The 18,580-nt window shown below is 39.2% G+C and overlaps 1 protein-coding gene across 1 annotated transcript in view; it reads right to left on the bottom strand.

Moving 5' to 3' along the window:
* Positions 1–18,580, bottom strand: part of WIF1 (WNT inhibitory factor 1) — an 84,334-nt gene that overhangs the window by 23,584 nt on the left and 42,170 nt on the right. Inside the window, exons 3-4 of the mRNA XM_064283923.1 lie at positions 16,890–16,998; positions 3,813–3,953 (exon numbers count right to left, since the gene is read on the bottom strand). Coding sequence (XP_064139993.1) covers positions 3,813–3,953; positions 16,890–16,998 — 250 coding nt within the window. The remainder of the gene's footprint in view (positions 1–3,812; positions 3,954–16,889; positions 16,999–18,580) is intronic.

Below are 18,580 nucleotides of genomic sequence, written 5' to 3'. Positions count from 1 at the left end.
TGCTTTCATAAAGATTTACAGCCTTCAAAACTCTATGGAACAGTTCTACTCTGCACCATAGGGTTGCTTTGGGTTGGAATCAACTAGATGGCAATGAGTTGTTGTTTGTTGTTGTATACTCCTTGTACTCCACTAAATGTTCAAAGTAAGATTTTGCTTCCCTCAATCCAACATCCAACAATAGGGGGCTCGTTTAAGAAGGAAACCAAAACCAAACCAAATTCACTGCTGTCGAATCAATTCTGACTCAAGGTGACCCCACAGGACAGAGTAGAACTGCCCCATAGGATTTCCAAGGCTGAAAATCTTTACAGAAGCAGATTGCCTTATCTTTCTCCTGCAGAGTGGCTGGTAGGTTTGAACCACCAACTTGGTTAGCAGCCAAGCACTTCAACCACTGCCCCACAAGGGCTGCTTTTAAAAAGGCAAAGCAGATTTTATTCTGCTTTTACTCCATTTTTTTTTTTTTTTATCAATTTACCATACCTCCGTAAATTCACACTGTAACAGAACAAATAATATTGTCCTCAATATTCATTTTCTGAGGGTGGCATTATTTTTTGGGACATCTCTAGAGCACTGAAAGACTCCAGAGCTTAAATTCTGTGCTGGAGAAGCTTGTATGGGGATGGAAAAAAAACAAGGCCTTCATGTTTAAACGGCATCTAAGGTCTGGTGGCGAGGTGCTGATGCCGTTGCCCAGCAGGGACCAGTGGTGTGATGGTGGCATCCTGTCCTCTGTGGAGTCAGCAGCACCAAGCTTTTGGCAATGGGAATAGATGTGTCCCCTTTGCCAGGTGCCAGTTGCTGGTAATGACTGGTAACCTTGCCACGAAGAGCCAGAGCAAGAAAAGGGTGGAAATTCATAACCATAAGATACCTGGAGACTCCGCAAAATGGTGTTTGGTGGGGGGATAAGGACAGACTAAGGAGCCAGGCCAGTTTGGAGGGGTATTAGCATTCTTAAAATTGCAAGTGGGGGCTAAGTCAGCAAAAGTCTGTCTTACACAGTTATTGAACCCTGTATTTACCACCCATCTTCCCGTCGGTGGGGCTACAATTATACAAAAGATTTGAAGCATATACTTATATTCATATATATGAATATAAAATATGTATAATATATAGATATCAACCTCCACAATATGGGTGGTGAGTGGAAGAAATGAACTAAGCAGAAAAAAATAAGAGGAAGTAGAAGCAGTTTGTAGAAACTCTAAAAAAAAAAAAAATAAGAGGAAGTAGAAGCAGTTTGTAGAAACTCTAGAGAACTAAAAATCTCTACTCCAGGGGGCAGCAGAGAGTTGAACCATGGTCCTTCAACTTTACTTATTCTGTGGTTGTACCCAGCACCCCTGGTTCTCATCTCTTTTGTACACGGTTCTTGAGTCTCTGCTGTTTATTCATTCATGACAAATGTGTATCGATGCCCACCATTTGTGGGGCACAGTTCTAGGTCTTGGATGAGCAATAGAAAGAGACACAATCTCTGTCCTCATGGAGCTCATGAGCAGCTTTCCTGGAGGAGGCAGATATTAATTAAATAAATATGCAAATATATTCATGTTAAGTGAATTACAGCCAACATGAAATTGAAAAGGGCATATAGAACCAACCTGCACTGTTCCAGGTATGTGTGAGGTACACAACAGATGTTTATTGGGTGGATTAACTTTTAGATTGGTTGCTTTCTGGTGATGTAAAGTGAATTAATGGACTTTCATTGGTATATTTTCTTTGTAGGAAGTGATTTCTAAAACTTCTAGAAAAGCTAATCCCATGCACACTATTGTCCAGGGGCAATCCTTCTTCTAGGATTTAGAAGTTCCTCACCTTTAGCAAAGCTGTTTTGGTGCCTCTAATCTAACACTCTATATGAGTGCCTCTAATCTCAGTATACTTGGTGGGATTTATACTTCTTGTCATAACATCGAAATATAAATTTAGAGATTGTTTTGGAGCTCTGACACTGACATTGCCCTACTTTCTTCCCATAAAATATGTATTTTATACAGAATCTGTAGAATGGGCTTTATATGTGATCTAAGGACCTGTGCCTATGACCCTGCCTATATACCTACGTGTCTGAGAAATAGATTCTTCTAGCTCTATAGTGCTTAGATCATAAGCGTATTCGGACCAGGCTTTGTGGGGAGGCTGAAGGTAATGAATGAGAACTTTCTTGATGCCTGAGTATAAATATTGTATCCTACCATAGTCATAAGTCACATTGTATAAGCCTAAGAGTGATGAAAGGAACCTGATGAAGTAATTCCCAACAATGTCCAGCAATATCCCAACAATGTACATGCAAAAGTCCCTTCCAGCTATGTGTTCAAGGCCAGGTCCAGAAAGATAGGGTTGACCTTCTAGAAGGTCTGATATGATCCTCACTCAGATTTATCATCCGTCACCATATGAACAGTGGTGAGGATCCTGGGGTCTGAAAATTTGCATCTCTCCCTGTCCGGGGGAATACTGCTGATCACCCAGTTGTGTTTCCTGACTGAGTTGACTGCCTTTGGTATCCTTTGGGTTAATTAAATCTTACTTGATTCACCTCAAGAGTCCCTGGGTGTTACAAATGGTTAACACACTTGACTGCTTAACCAAAAGGCTGGAGGGTCAAGTCCACCCAGAGGTACCTCCAAAGAAAGGCCTGGCAACCTACTTATAAAAAAATCAACCGTTGAAAATCCTATGGAGCACACTTCTAATCGGACACACACGGGGTTGCCATGAGTCGAAATCCACTCAATGGCAATTGGTTACTGTAGATTGACCCTAGAGGTGCCTTTGTTTGGCCTTTCCATCCCTTTGAGTTTACTAGTAACATTCGCCAACAATAGTGCTCATGCAAGTAGCTTGTGACTCTGGTAACAGGGCTCTTTTTAGTTACCAGCATATTATTTTCATGCCTTCATGAATGATATGATGCAACCTCAAGGGTTTTAAGTCCCTGGGAGTTTGAAGGATTCTAATCTTAGTTCATTGCTGTTTTTATTATTATTATTTTTTAAGGAGGGAGGTGGAGAAGATTGTTTGGTTATATTCATTTGCTTTATCGGCTAGAGATTCAAACTTTAAATCCTTTTCAAAATAGTAATGTTTGTGTTAATGAGTCAGGATTCACACCAAAAAAAAAAGGAACCTCTAAATTCTTATAATTTTTTTTATTGGATGATGGGGAACAGTATAATTTAATAGCCAAGAGACTATATTTTGGAGTTGGATTGACCTGGTTCAAATCTCAGCTTCCCCACTTACCAGCTGTGTGACCTCAGACAAGTGATTTCACTTCACCTGTAAACTGGAGTTGTTAATACTAGTACAAAACTCATAGGATTGCTGGAAGGTTAAATGAGATAATGCACGTAAAGAATGTTTGATGGTGTCTAGTACAAAGCTAATGCTCAATTGTCTTAGCTATTATTAAGTCAGCAAGAATCATAGGTTTGATTGAGAAACATAGCATTTCATTTAGTGTAGATTGATAGAAAGGACTGGGTAATATTATTCAACAAAGATGTATTGAGTTCTTACTATGTATCAGTCACTGTTCTGGGAGAATGTTACCTGAGAGTCTATAAATAAGAAAGGCAAGAGGATACCACTCCTTTTGATTGATTTGATTCATAGATTGTAGATAACTTAAAAATAAAACACTAGGGAAAATAAGTAGGTACCATAGTTGCCTGGGCTATCTGAAAACTAGGACCAATGTGTGATATACAGAACATCCAAGGTCACCTTTGCCCAAATCACACCTGAAGGGCTCACGAGCCTTCTCTTGGACCACCATCAACAATTACCTTGTTGACACGTTTTAAAGAAGATAGCATTTTGAGGTGTTTGGAGGATGGTGTTGCCTTCAGAATTCATTACAATCACATTCACTTCAAATGCCGCCACTCCATCTTGTTTTCCAAGACATGGGAAACCAACTTGAACAACTAAAAGGGAAAGTATGGAGAATCAATTTATCTATTTGATTCCAGCAATCTTGAGAAGAGACTTAAAGAACAAAGCAAAAATGCTTATATTTCATTATTCGACTTCTTTTTTTTTTTTTTTTTTACTGTAACAGAATATATTTATTGGGAGTAGATACGATTTGAATCTGGCAGCATCAAACCTAAAATATTGGGAAGGCGCTCTGAAGAGGGGACAGTGAAAGTAGGTTATATAGGTGGGGTCTGGGAGGGTAGTCTCCTGAAGGTCATTGTAAATTCTTTCCATATTGGTTTCTCAGAGCACGTGCAGAGATTTGGGGTCAGTCAGTAGCAGCAACAGAGTCACTGAGGACATGCTATATATATGTTCTAAAACACAGCTTCCAGATTTGACATTCTTTAATCTCCACTGGTATAAGGACTGTATTTTGATTGTCTGGGCTTTCTCTAAAAAGCCTTGTACATCATGCTCTGTGGAGAAAGAATGGATGACCCTCATTAAGTTGTAACCACTAATAGGAAGCCCTGGTGGTGTAGTGGTTAAGTGTTATGGCTGCAAACCAAAAGGTTGGCAGTTCGAATCCCCTAGGCACTCCTTGGAAACTCTATAGGGCAGTTTCACTCTGTCCTATAGGGTCACTATAAGTTGGAATTGACTCAACAGCAATGGGTTTGGTTTTTAATATGGAATTAAGTAGCCCTGGTAGCACAATGGTTAAATACTTAGCTGCTAACTAAAAAGTCAGTGGTTCAAACCCACCAGCAGCTCCACAGGAAGAAAGACCTGGCAATCTGCTCCTGTAAAGATTACAGCCTAGGAAACTGTATGGGGCAGTTCTATTCCATCTACAGGGTGATTATGACTCAGAATTGACTCAATGGCACACAACAACAGTATAGAATTGGAAATATTTTGCTCATAGGCTGGGCTTATAACATCTCAAGTAAAAGCTTTTCTCTGAAAATTAAAAGTGCAAAAAGGCAGCATAGGCTGATTAATTAGTAGAAGAAATTTTGTGGGCACCTTCATCAGCCTCCATATAATCCAAAAAGAGCTAAAAACCAATTTTTCATAATCCATTAAATAAAGCCCTATGAGCAACACCCCATTAGTGAGTTTATTTTACTCTGTGTGCTTGAAAGTGACAAAATATCTTCTTTGAAAATATTCTACAATCCAGACTAGATTTCAATCATTGAACTGAGTTAAGCAAAGTTTTCTCAGCCTATTTGTTAATATGAAGAAGTATTCATATCTTGAGGATTTAGAAGAGAGTTCGATATGATGAAATGATCTCATGAATGGGCTTATAACTAAGAGTTTAGGTTCCTAAACGTCCCTGGGTGACACAAACAGTTTATGCTCAATTACTAACCTAGAGGCTGTAAGTTCAAAACCACCCAACCATGCCATGGAAGAAAGGTCTGGCAATCTGCTTCTATAAAGATTACAGCCAAAAAAGCCATATGGAGCCATTCTACTCTGTAACACTTGGGATCTCCATGAGCCAGAATTGACATTTGATGGCAATGGGTTTTTGGTTAGGTTCCTAAAGAGGGGCCACTTCTTTCTCGTAAGCCTAATGATCACTTGGTATATTTAAATGTTGACAATGAAGCCACTAAGCAGGGAGTGGGAGCTAATGACATTGCTATACAGAGAGAGTGAGGAGGCCGCCAAGTGGGAAATACCCACAAGTGATTGGGGGTAATGGGGCAAATCAGATGTGACTATTGACTGGAAGACCGATTATGTAAATTGCCAAGATCCACTGGATTATCATAATATATCTATTGGGAAATACTGATCTAGCTGCTGCACCAAGACTCTAGTTCTTCCTTAGCAATAGGGACACATGTGAACTTTTGCTTCATTTTGTTTCTGTATGCCAGGTTATGATTAATTCCAAGCTTGGGCAAATCATATCAAGCCAAGATCAACCCTTTCCTTTTAGGGTTTTCATATACCCATTTCCCTAGATTTATAAAAAGAAGTGAGCTAGAAATTGGTCTGAACTTTTCTCTACGGCATTGCACACAGCCTGGTCATACAATCTTCTTAATGTGTTTAGCAACTAAAAACCATTCCCAAGGCTTTGGCATTGTCAGTGTTGATTATTGTGCCATTCCCGAATTAACAAGGATTTTCAGTTGCCCTGAATATTGAGATTCGAGTAGTGTGAATTATTTATTAAATGATGGAAAGGAAATATAATTTTTTTTTTATTGTACTTTAGAAGAAGGTTTACAGAACAAACTAGTTTCTCATTAAACTGTACACATATTGTTTTATGATATTGGCTAACAACCACACAACATGTCAACACTCTCCCTTCCCAATCTTAGGTTCCCTATTACCAGCTTTCCTGTCCCCTCCTGCCTTGTAGTCCTTGCCCCAGGGCTGGTGTACCCCTTTAGTTTTGCTTTGTTCTGTGGGCCTGTCCAATCTTTGGCTGAAGGGTGAACCTCAGGAGTGACTTCATTACTGAGTTGATCGGGTGTCCAGGGCCACACTCTCAGGGTTTTTTCAGTCTCTGTCAGGCCAGCAAGTCTGGTCTTTCTCTTTGAGTTAGAATTTTGTTTTACATTTTTTTTTCCAGCTCTGTCTGGGACCCTCTATTGTGATCCCTGTCAGAGTAGTCAGTGGTGGTAGCTGGGCACCATCTAGCTTTACTGGACTCAGTCTGGTGGAGGCCATGGTAGATGTGGTCCATTAGTCCTTTGGACTAATCTTTCCCTTGTGTCTTTAGTTTTCTTCATCCTTCCTTGCTTTCGAAGGGGTGAGACCAGTGGAGTATCCTAGGTGGCCACTCATAGGCTTTTAAGGCCCCAGACACTACTCACCATAGTAGAATGTAGGACATATTCTTTATAAACTATGTTATGCCAATTGAGCTAGATGTTCTCTGACACCATGGTCCCCACAGCCCTCAGCCCAGCAATTTGGTCCCTCAAGGAGTTTGGATGTATCTATTGAGCTTCCATGACCTTGCCTTATACAAGTTGTGCGGGCTTCCCCAGTATTGTGTATTGTCTTACCCTTCACCAAAGTTACCAGTTATCTATTGTCTATTTGGTGTTTTTCCATCCCTACCCCTCCCTTCCCTCGTCACCATCAAAGGTTGTGTGTGTGTGTGTGTGTGTGTGTGTGTGTGTAAACCTTTTCATGAGTTTTTACAGTGGTGGTCTCATACAATATTTGTCCTTTTGTGCTTGACTTAGGAAATAGAAATATTTTAGCAGGGAAAAAAAAAAGAGCGAGTGAATGAGAGAGATAACCAAAATTGTATCTGAAATTCCAAAGTGAGATTGACACTGTTGAAAGCCTTGATTTAAGGAAACCCAATATGTGAATATGTAAATTATAAAACAAAACAAAATCCACTGATAGAGATTTTCATTTCAGAAGGAAGCAAAGGAGCTTGAGCCCATTGTTGCAGCCACTGTATCAATCCATCTCGTTGAGGGTCTTCCTCTTTTTCGCTGGCCCTCTACTTTACCAAGCATGACGTTCTTCTCCAGGGACTGAGCCCTCCTGACAACATGTCCAAAATATGTGAGACTTAGTCTCGCCATCCTTGCTTCTAAGGAGCGTTCTGGTTGTACTTCTTCCGAGACAGATCTGTTCATTCTTTTGGCAGTCCATGGTATATTCAATATTTTTCACCGACACCACAATTTAAAAGCGATAATTCTTCTTAAAAAAGGGCCTTCCTTATTCATTGCCCAGCTTTTGCATGCATATAAGGCAATTGAAAACACCATGGCTTGGGTCAGGCGCACCTTAGTCTTCAAGGTGACTGGTCTTGTGGTGATGCTAAAAAGTATGGCTCTACACAATCCAAAGGAATAAAAGCAAAGATGCAAAATCCAATAGAATGTTCAGCAGAGAAAACACATTATACTTTTCTTTAGAGCTTTTAAAGTGAGCCTTTCCCTTTAAATGGCTAAACACAAATTTGAGTAAAAATACAAAGAGTTCATCCATTCCCTAAATATTTATTGAGTACCTACTGTGTGCTAGTCACTATTCCAAGCACTGGGAATACTTTTAGTAAACAAGCAAACAAAAAAAACCCTGCCCTTGTGGCATTTTCATTTTTGTTGTTTGTTTTGAAGACATTTTGTAATAGTGAAATATTTTAATCATTTTAAAAATCTAGAAAAATAAAGTAAAAAATTGACAAATGTTTAAAGCTACTGCAGTGCAATGGATTGCTTTATATGGCCTTTAGAGTCATGGTCTTATAACTGCCATCAAATGATTGGGTGGGACTGTACAAATAAGGAGCTTGTGGCCAACCAAGAAGACTGGACAGCTTGCTAATAGTAAAAATAAGGTGCATGGCACCCTTGTGGGGTTGGGACCATGCAAATAAGGTGTATGTTACTTTAACAAGGCAGTTGGTTATTTTTGCTATCTGGTAGGCTTAAAAAACAGCCAATCCCAGAGCAGAGGGGAGATCTCACGACCACCAAGAAAAAAGAACTGGAGCAGAGTGTACCCTTTGGACCCAGGGTCGCTGCGTTGAGAACCTCCTAGATGCAGGAGACAGAGAGTTGTAATACCAGACATGGCACAAGACAGTGAGAAGCGGCAGCAAGTGCAGCAGAGAACCAGCAGGAGCAGAACCAGGAGATCGGCAGGGGACAATGCAGTGGGCTTCCCAGCCACTAAGTGAGAGAGTTTTGGGTAGAAGCCTTGCTAGCAGAGTGGAGTGCCTCTGAACATTTGGTGGAGCTAGGCTCCCCCAACTATAGAGCTAGAGAGCTTTGTGCCTTGGGGCCAAGGTTTACTGGCAGGTGGGATGCCTCTGGGCACTTACTGGTGGAGCTAAAGAGCTTTGTAATACTTGCACAAACAGGGCAGAGGCCAGATCAGCCCAAGAGGCATGAGGGGCCAAGGGGCTGAGAAGCTGAAGGCCAGAGAGAGGCCTGCCTGTGAGCATGGCTGAGAAGCTGTCCTAACTGAAGAACTGTATCCTGAGTCGTTCCTGATCCTGAATTATAACCTGTTGTTGTTGTTAGATGCTGTTAAGTCAGTTCTGACTCATAGTGGCCCTTTGTACAATAGAATGAAACACTGCCCGGTCCTTGGGCCATCCTCACAATCGTTGTTATGCTTAAGCCCATTGTTGTAGCCACTGTGTCAGTCCATCTCATTGTGGGTCTTCCTCTTTTATGCTGATCTTCTACCAAGCATGTCCTTCTCCAGGGGCTGATCCCTCCTGATAACATGTCCAAAGTATATGAGGTATGGTCTCGCGATCCTTGCTTCTAACCTGTTACTTCCCTAGTAAATCCTATAATTGTGAGTATTGTCTGTGAGTTCTGTGTGGCCACTGCAACAAATTATCAAACTCAGCAGAGAAGTAAAGAGTGCCATTGGAGGGACAGCTGGTGTCAGAATTGATAAAAAGGTTTGAGAGAGAAGTATGTCTGATCTCGGCTTCATAGGAATCAGCCATGGGCTGATGATCTTGATTTTCCCCTCTTGTGAAATTGGATGAAGAGGTCAGACAATGACACTGCCACCATGCCATTTTTATGGCTATAAATTTAAATTAGAATCGAAAGTTGTTGCAATGTTTGTTTCTGATCTGGACTTTTATAATCTATCTACCCCAATTGCCTATATCTTAACTTCAAAACAGGAACATAAATGTCCTCTGGGAATAATGTCTAATGCCTTAAACAAGAACCAGGTAGAAAATTTCACTTGCTATGACACATTGATTTTGGGCAGGTTAGAGTTTGTCCCCCCCCATACAAAAAATATGTTGAAGTCCTAACCTCAGTACCTGTGAAATGTGACCTTATTTGGAAATGGGTCTTGGCAGACGTAATCGAGTTAAAATGAGATCATCCTGGATTAGAATGGGCTGTAATCCAGTATGACTGGTGTCTTCATTAAAAAAAAAGGAAGAGACACAGGGACAGACACACAGGAAGAACATCATGTGACAACACAGGCAGAGATTGGAGCGATGCGCCCACAAGCCAAGGAACACCAAGCGTTGCTGGCAACACCAGACGCCAAGAGAAAGGCATGGAACAGACTGTCCCCTAGAGCCTACAGAGACAGCACGGTTCTACCAACACCTTGATTTTGGACTTACAACCTCAAGAGCCATGAGAGAATAAATTTTTCTTGTTTTAAACCACCCAGATTGTGGGAATTTGTTACAGTAGCCCTAGGAATCTAACACAGGAGTTGAGTTAAACTTTCTGGGTCTCAATTTCCTTATTTGACCGGAAGACTAATAGCAATACTGTTAAAAGAATTTTTAGAAAATTTAGGTAAAAAAAAATCCTTTTATTTAAAAGTTTATAGAAACGTGTAATGTTGTCATTCACCAACAGACGGATCTTTCTTTTCTAAAAAATCTTATCAAAGTACTCACACATACAGCAAAGTTGTACCGAATTGTGCCAAATGCAGGAGGTAAGAAGAGAGAGTCAGCCTTTTACAGCTTGGAATAGAAAAACTGCAAGCAATCTCAGCAGATAACTAAAGACGTAGTATCTTCAACTAGTACACCAACAGAGGAGACATCCCTAAGAATTATTTTACGAACCTACAATTATGTCACAATTAATGATAATGTTAATATGAAATATTTTCCTTCTTTCTTCACCTTTTAAATACCTAACACACTCTAGATTTAGAGTTTTGCTTGCTTCGTTAATATAGACTAACTCCCAACTGACATATTCACCAAGTTAAAAGTGAACACATCAAAATCCTTCGGCTCAGGTAAGAAAGTTTTACCTACACATACCCATCTGTTTTGGAACGGGAAGCATATAAGCCCACTAATGATCTGAACCCTCTACAGAATAATTTGAAAAGAACTAGGAAATAAAAATTTAGAAGTTAGGAGGTAGTTGGCTTATGAGCTCAGGTGAGTTAACTTTGAATGTAAAAGTAGAAATGAATAACGAGTGTGTAAACTACACTAATTACACTTGCCCATTATTCAATTTTAATACAGGAAATGGAAATTTGATTTCCTCTTGTGCGTGCTCTTCTTATCCTCCTTTTTGCCTAAGTTTTATCCTTAAGACCATTTAATTATAAGAATAATAATTTCACATCTCTTAAAAATTTTCAGAAAATGTTGGCATCAATTTTTGCATTAATAAAACCCTGACCTCAGCCTCATCTCTAGTAGTGGCCTCTACTAGATTCCTCTCAGTTCTACAAACACATGGGGCAGATCCCCAGTGCTCTGACTTGGCACACCCAGCCTACTGCTCAGAATCTTCTTTCTCATCTTTTCTGTCCAGCGTCCTCCCACTTACCCTTCAAAGCCACAATTAAATGGCATACTCTCGGTAGCCTTCCCTAGCGCCTCCTGCCTAAATCATTTCACTTATGTATTTTGCAAACATCTCTATATATGATTTCATATTATAATGATTTAATTATGGTTCTGCATCCTTTGCTAAAGATGAGGTTTTCAAAGGCAAGGACTTTATCTAATTTATTTGCATATTCCCAGCACCCAGCATATTGTCTGTCACAAACTTTTTTTTTTCAGTTGCCATCCAGTAGATTCTGACACATGGTGACCCCCTGTGTGTCAGAGTAGAACAGTGTTCCACAGGGTTTTCAATGGCTGCTTTTTCCAGACATCAATTGCCAGGCCTTTCTTCTAAGGTGCCTCTGGATAGATTCAAATTACTAACCTTTTGGTTATCAGCCAAGCACTAGGCACTCCCATTAATCTGAGAGACTCAAAGATATACATGGTGGAAGACACGTCCATACTCCCTTACACACACAGGCACACACTTGCACATTCACATATACACAGAAAAAGACAGAAATTCACTAGAGACAGCTGGAGACATAGAAAACCAAAAAACCAAACCCAGTGCCATCAAGTCGATTCTGACTCATAGCGACCCTATAGGACAGAGTAGAACTGCCCCACAGAGTTTCCAAAGAGCGCCTGGCGGATTTGACCTGCTGACCCTTTGGTTGGCAGCCGTAGCACTTAACCACTATGCAACCAGGGTTTGGAGACATAGAGTACACCCAAAATATTAGCAAGATGCACTCAGAAACATGCATGCACAAAGAAAGAGACATCAAAGGCAGAAAAGACTCTCTACTTCCAAGGAATGATAGGAATGTGAAAAGTCATATTGTGCTCTTACAACAATAAGCATATGAGCAGAAAGCCACTTTCACCCAAAGACAGATGAAAGTAAGACAGATGTGAATTCTAATGCAGTCTAGTCTGAAGAGTCTAATCCAAAGCGAATTAAAACAACTCAGAAAAACTAAAGAGAATTGAACATAGCTCACATGGCTTTCAAGTACACACTGATGTACAACTGATTGCATTCTCTTGTGTATTCTGATTGAATATCCCCTCCACCTTTAGAAGGGCATAGTGTCATACAGCCTCAGCCTCTGGCCATGCAGGGACTGACCAAACAGCCAGAGAAGAGCTGAGAAAGGCAGGCAAGAGCTTATTTTCAATGCCATGTGATTATAAACTGCTGCATGATTATAAATTATCCAACACATATATTCATCAATGCTCCAAGCTGAGCTGACAGCCATTTATTCTCTCAGCAAGCATACTGAGCACCCTGCTCTGGACTTCACATTCTGCTAAGAACTGGGGTCACCAAGAAGAAGATGGTTTTCTAGTATTAGCACCCCTGGCGGCGCAATGGTTAAGAGTTACCATGAGCTATGGCTGCTAACCAAAAGGTTGGCAGTTCAAATCCACAAGCTGTTCCTTGGAAATCTGTGCGGCAGTTCTGCCCTGTCCTATAGGGTCACTACAAGTCAGAATTGATTCAACAGCAATGGGTTTGGTTTGGTTTTTTAGAATTTCTAGACATGGAATTCCTGAAAGTCTTAGTTGAAAAACCCCACTGCTCTGCTGGTTTCATGGTATGACAGAGAGAGTGTTCAAAGACGCAAAGCCTCAGCTTTATAGAAAAGTTTTGGTTTTTTTTGTTATACAACCCAGTAATTTTACTGAAATCACCCTGTAGTTTGTATTTCCTGTTTTTGTTCTCTTTAAATGCCAGAAGGCAGGCGCTTCATAACTATTAAAAATCAGGAGTTTTTGTTGTTGTTTGTTCTTTTTTTCATACAGTGTTTAGGTGTATAGGAGTCTGTGGGATAAAAGAACAGTTTAGCAGCTTGGGGGTATAAAGTAGCCCAGCAGAATAATGAAAGTTACCTGGATGCTTAGGAGCGGAGACACACCGATTTGGTTACTTTTTAATAATTTAAGGTACTTTCACATGCTCCTACTGTGGGGACTGGGTTAATGAGACTAATGAATAACTGCCCTGCAATGGGCTAAAATGCCCATAAACTTCTTGCACCTGCATTTCTGCAAAGAAATCCTACATGTGCCTCCAAATAGCTACGCACTTGGGGGTGAGGTTGTACACGAAAATATATGCAAGAGTGTGTGTGTGCATATGTCTGTGCGAATTTCACCTTGTCCTGAAAAGGCTTCTTTTTAATCACCATCCACTTTTTCCTCTAAATTTCATTATTTGTAAAGATTCTAAAATATTAGAAAATGGTGTTTTATCTAAACATGATCTATGAAAATATTCTCCTATCATTCGTTCAACATCTTGTTTCAATACCCCAAAAAGTAGAATTTCAGTGGTATTCAGTAAAAGTAGAATACTAGACACAAAATGTGAGTGAAGCTGAAAGACTTAGGATACAAGCATCACATTAGAAATCCAAAGATCCAGGATTCACTGGAAGCCAAGCAGGTCTAAAACTGTGTAATTAATTTAATAGATACATTTTAAGTGGGCTGAAATGAACTTATATTCCTTTAATAAACAGAAAAGGACAAAGGAAAAATTCGAACATATAAAATGGAAATAGATAGGTTATTATTTATTCCTAACCACTTCTAAAAATTACAACACGTGAGTGTGTTGTTAGCTGAGAATTCCTAACAAAATATCAGGTACTAATATTTTCATAGCAAAGAAGGATGATTAACTGAAAGGAAATTTTTTAGGAAATAATCTTCCACTAAGAAAGAACACCATGTGAAATGGCATGAGACTGAGCAAGGGCCGTATTTCAAAAACTTACTGGCTGGAGTGCCTTTTTTGTTATCTTTGTGATGTAGGAAAGTCCTGGGATCCCATGGGAGTGGAATCAAGATATCTATGTCTTCCTCAGGGCCACAAATCTCAGGCCAATGAATCGCCAGAACCCAAGGCCTCATTCCTTCACGGGGGCTTCCTAGAGTCCAAATCCATCTAGGTCAGATACAAATCCTCTGGGATGGCTGCTGGCCACTCCTGTCGCACTGGGATGACCCAAAGGGAACCAAAGTTCATACTCCTCCCGTCTGCATCCATGTTGGTACTTATGCCAGGAAACTAAAGAAACCCTGTGGTTATACGGTCCCCAATTCTTGCAGTGCTGGGAAATGGCATCACGGATCCATTAGAAGTGGTAGATTACTGCACCCAGAAATCACTTTTGTAAAGGTGTTAGATTTCCTGATCATTTTACAGACTTAAATTAGTTCCTAATGGGATTTTCACGTGTCATTTGACAAAATTATTCTAACATTGCTCTGGAAGAATAAGATTAAAATCATTTTTTGAAAAAGAGACAGGGTTTTGCTACCAATTATTTTAAAATATTATAAACATACAAATATTACATAGTAGAAACAAACAGTAAACTATAAAACAAACTCTGTGTAGAAAAACTTAATGTGAGATAAAGGGCATATTTTGGAGCAATGAAGAAGGAGAATGAATTCAACCTCTCACATCAGATAAATTGATGACTTGGAAAAAAAATTCAGGTTAGAACCCCACCTCATATGATTGCCAAAATAAACTTCCATAAAATACTAGAATCATATGTAAGTTATCACTTAACTGCTGTCTGGAATAGGAAGAAATTTCCAAACATAAAACTAATAGGAAAAAAATCGCAAAGGAGAGGACAGATTTGTCCACATAGAATTTTAAAACCTCTGCATATTCAAAAGAAAAAATATGTGTATTATACTGTTGCCCTTGAGTAAATTCCGTCTCATAGCAACCCTGTAGGACAAGTAGAACTGCCTCATAGGGCTTCCGAGGAGCGGCTGGTAGATTCGAACTACCAAACTTTTGGTTAGCAGCCAAACACTTAACCACTGAGCCACCAGGGCCCCACATGTACTATATGTACATAAGCATATAAATGATAAATTGGAAAAAAAAATGGCAACAAAGGGTAAATATACTTAATACAGAGAGCTTTGAAAATCAACAGGAAGAACACTATTAATATAAAAAAGAGAATAAGACAGACATTTTACACTGGCTACTAGATACAAGAAAATATGTCCTGCCTCAAATATAATTTTAAAAAATCAAAATAATATTAGAAACTACTTTTTACTTTTTAAATCAGCAAGGTGGTTAACGTGATTAATATCCTAATGTGACGAGGTTACGGTGAGCCAACCACTTTCCCATGCTGCTAGCCAAGATACGAACTGGTGTAATCTTTGTGGAAAGTAACTTGGCATTTTGGCAATTTGTTCTAAAAACCTTTAAAATGTTCATAGTTTATCCTTTGACACAATAATTCCACTGTTAAGAATTTATCGTAACAAAATAATGAGATAAGCACAAAGATTTTGGTACAGACGTTAATCCAACCAATAATTTTCTGAGTGTCTGCTCTGTGTTGGATCTGTGTTGGGAGTCACGTGAATAAGACAAATACGGCTCCTGCCAGGGGTGGATTAACCAGTAAGCAAGGTATGCACGGGTTTAATTGTATTTACTTACTAATCAGTAGTGCACAATTTCACGTGGGTTTTACCACATCTTTGTTTTACCACATTATTGGGTAATCTGTCCCTGGCCCCTGCCATTACAGAAGTTGCTCTCTGTTAGTTTAAAAAGGATACTCATTGTGTGTTATTTCTAGTATGCAAACTCTGAAAATAATCTAAGTAACAACAGTAGGGAATGGGTAAATAAATTACAGTATATTCAATAAAGTCATTAAAAATGACTTTTGAAAGAATCCATAATGACATGGGAAAATGTTCATGTTAAAATCCTAAAAGCAAAAATTAAATCATGATGCAAAAATCAAATATACAATATTATCCCAATTACTTAAAAACATATATTCATTAAAAAAAAGACTAGAAGGAAATACATGAGCACGTTAGCACAGGTAATCTTTGTGTATTTTTCTAAAAGTCAGAAAACCTGGGCCCTACACCATAACTACTGATATGTGACTTTGGGCAAGTTGGTTAAATCTCATAAACCTTAATTTTTTAATTTGTAAAATGGAGTTGTAAGTCTGGCCTTGACTCTCTCCAAATACTCAAATTAGATAATGTGTGAATATTTTGTAAGCTGAGAAACTCCAAACAAATATCAAGTACTACTATCTTCTTAGCAAAGAAGGATGATTAGATCTGAAAGGATGAACCCCTTTTTCCCACTTTTCCATGTCTCTTCTCTCCCTCAAATTCCTATTTAGTACAAGGCTCATTTTGGGGAACTTTCTCTTGTCTTGTCCCATTTGACCCTATCACTTACTTTGCATCTTTGCCACATTTATGTGCATTACATTAACCCACACTTATTGGCCAGATATATCTTACTTAACATATATTTTTTTTTAATTCTGGAATCATTTATGAACTGGGTGTGGGCTGGCGCTATCTTGAGTTTTTAGGAAATTATAAAGCTGTCATTTCTTCACTCTCATCATAAAATTTTGCCCTAAAGGATGTATAGATGTATCAACTGGGCTGCCTTAAAATAAGCAGATTTATTCAGGAAAACATTTCATAATACCTCTCATGGATGACATCTGGATCTTAGATACTATTCCCATAACTATTAAGTTGTAAGCATAAGCCTTTCTCCGAGGATAAGACCACCTACCTGACGCCTTGTGCGGCACTGTTCCCAGCAGAGGGACATTGACGGTTGGATCTGCCATGATGCCTTTATCTAAGGAGCGCAAGGACAGGAATTCATAGAAGTATTCTGCCTACAACAAATAGCGTTGACAGTTAGTGCCATGGAAACTACAGAGAGCGAGAAAGCACTCCTCAACTCATCATCTGTCTGATGGGAGTGACGTTTTTCACTATGGGAACTCTGGGGCACATGACATCTATGATATTGTATTGGAGTAAATAAATCTTCTGTGTTCTAAAATTATAAGATTAGAACTTCTGTTTGGAAAGAAGTGATCCCCTAAAATCATTAAAAACATTTATCCAAAATATCCACAAAAAGTAGCCTTTTAGCTTAAATTATATTATTTTATTGCTGTTTCCTAAAAAGATTGAGGAAAAAAAAAATGCTCTCAAGAATAAACTCGATAACTGGGATCTCCTAAAAATTAAACATTTATGCTCATCAAAAGACTTCACAAAAGAGTAAAAAGAGAACCTACAGACTGGGAAATTTGGGGGGGGGGGCTATGATATATCCCACAGGGGTCTAATCTTTAAAATTTATAGAAAACTTCAATACTTCAACTACAAAAGACAATCCAATTAAAAAATGGGCAAACGAGACAGGAACCATTCCCAAAGCCAACTCTTCAGACAGGGATTGGGCTAGACTATGGGATAGAAAATGATACTGGTGAAGAATGAGCTTCTTGGATCAAGTAGACACATGAGACTGTGTTGGCATCTCCTGTCTGGAGGGGAGATGAGAGGGCAGAGGGGTCAGAAGCTGGCTGAATGGACATGAAAATAGTGGAGGGAAGGAGCGAGCTGTCTCATTAGGGGGAGAGCAACTAGGCGTATATAGCAAGGTGTATATAAATTTTTGTATGAGAGGCTGACTCAATTTGTAAACTTTCACTTAAAGCACAATAAAAATTAAAAAAAACAAAAGGGCAAAGGTCATGAACAGATTCTTCACCAAAGAGATTCAGGTGGCTAACAAGCACATGAAAAGATGCTCATGATTATTAGCCAATGGAGCGGTGCAAATCAAAACTACAATGAGATACCATCTCACCCCAGCAATTAATAGCAGTGATCAAAAAACAGAAAACAAAGGTGAGGTTGCTGGGAGACTGGAACAACAAATACCACTGGGAATGTAAAACGGTACAACCACTGTGGAAGACAGTATGACGCTTCCTTGAAAAACTAGACATAGAAATACCATATGATCGAGCAATCCCACTACTAAGTATACATCCCAGAGAAATAAGAGCTCTAACACGAATGGACATATGCACACCCATGTTCACTGCAGCATTATTCACAATAGCAAAAAGATGGAAACAACCCAAATGCCCATCAACAAATGAATGGATAAACAAATTCTGGTACATACACACAATGGAGTACTACACAACGATAAAGAACAATGAGGAATCTGCAGAACATCTTACAGCATGGATGGATCTGGAGGATATTATGCTGAGTGAAATAAGTCAATCACAAAAGAACAAATACTTTTTTTTTATGGTAAATGTACTCATCGTTTTTATGGTAAGTGCTATAAAATGTGTAATCCTGCAACAAGACCAATTACAAACAATAATTTGTGAGAAGATACATAGGTAAACATATATATGCTAAATAGACGAGGGAGGTCTTATG

This window comes from Loxodonta africana, chromosome 4 (assembly GCF_030014295.1).
Source record: "Loxodonta africana isolate mLoxAfr1 chromosome 4, mLoxAfr1.hap2, whole genome shotgun sequence".
Classification (NCBI taxonomy): Eukaryota; Metazoa; Chordata; class Mammalia; order Proboscidea; family Elephantidae; genus Loxodonta; species Loxodonta africana.
Note: the sequence above shows the minus strand (reverse complement) of the source record. Positions and strands in the feature narration are given on the sequence as shown.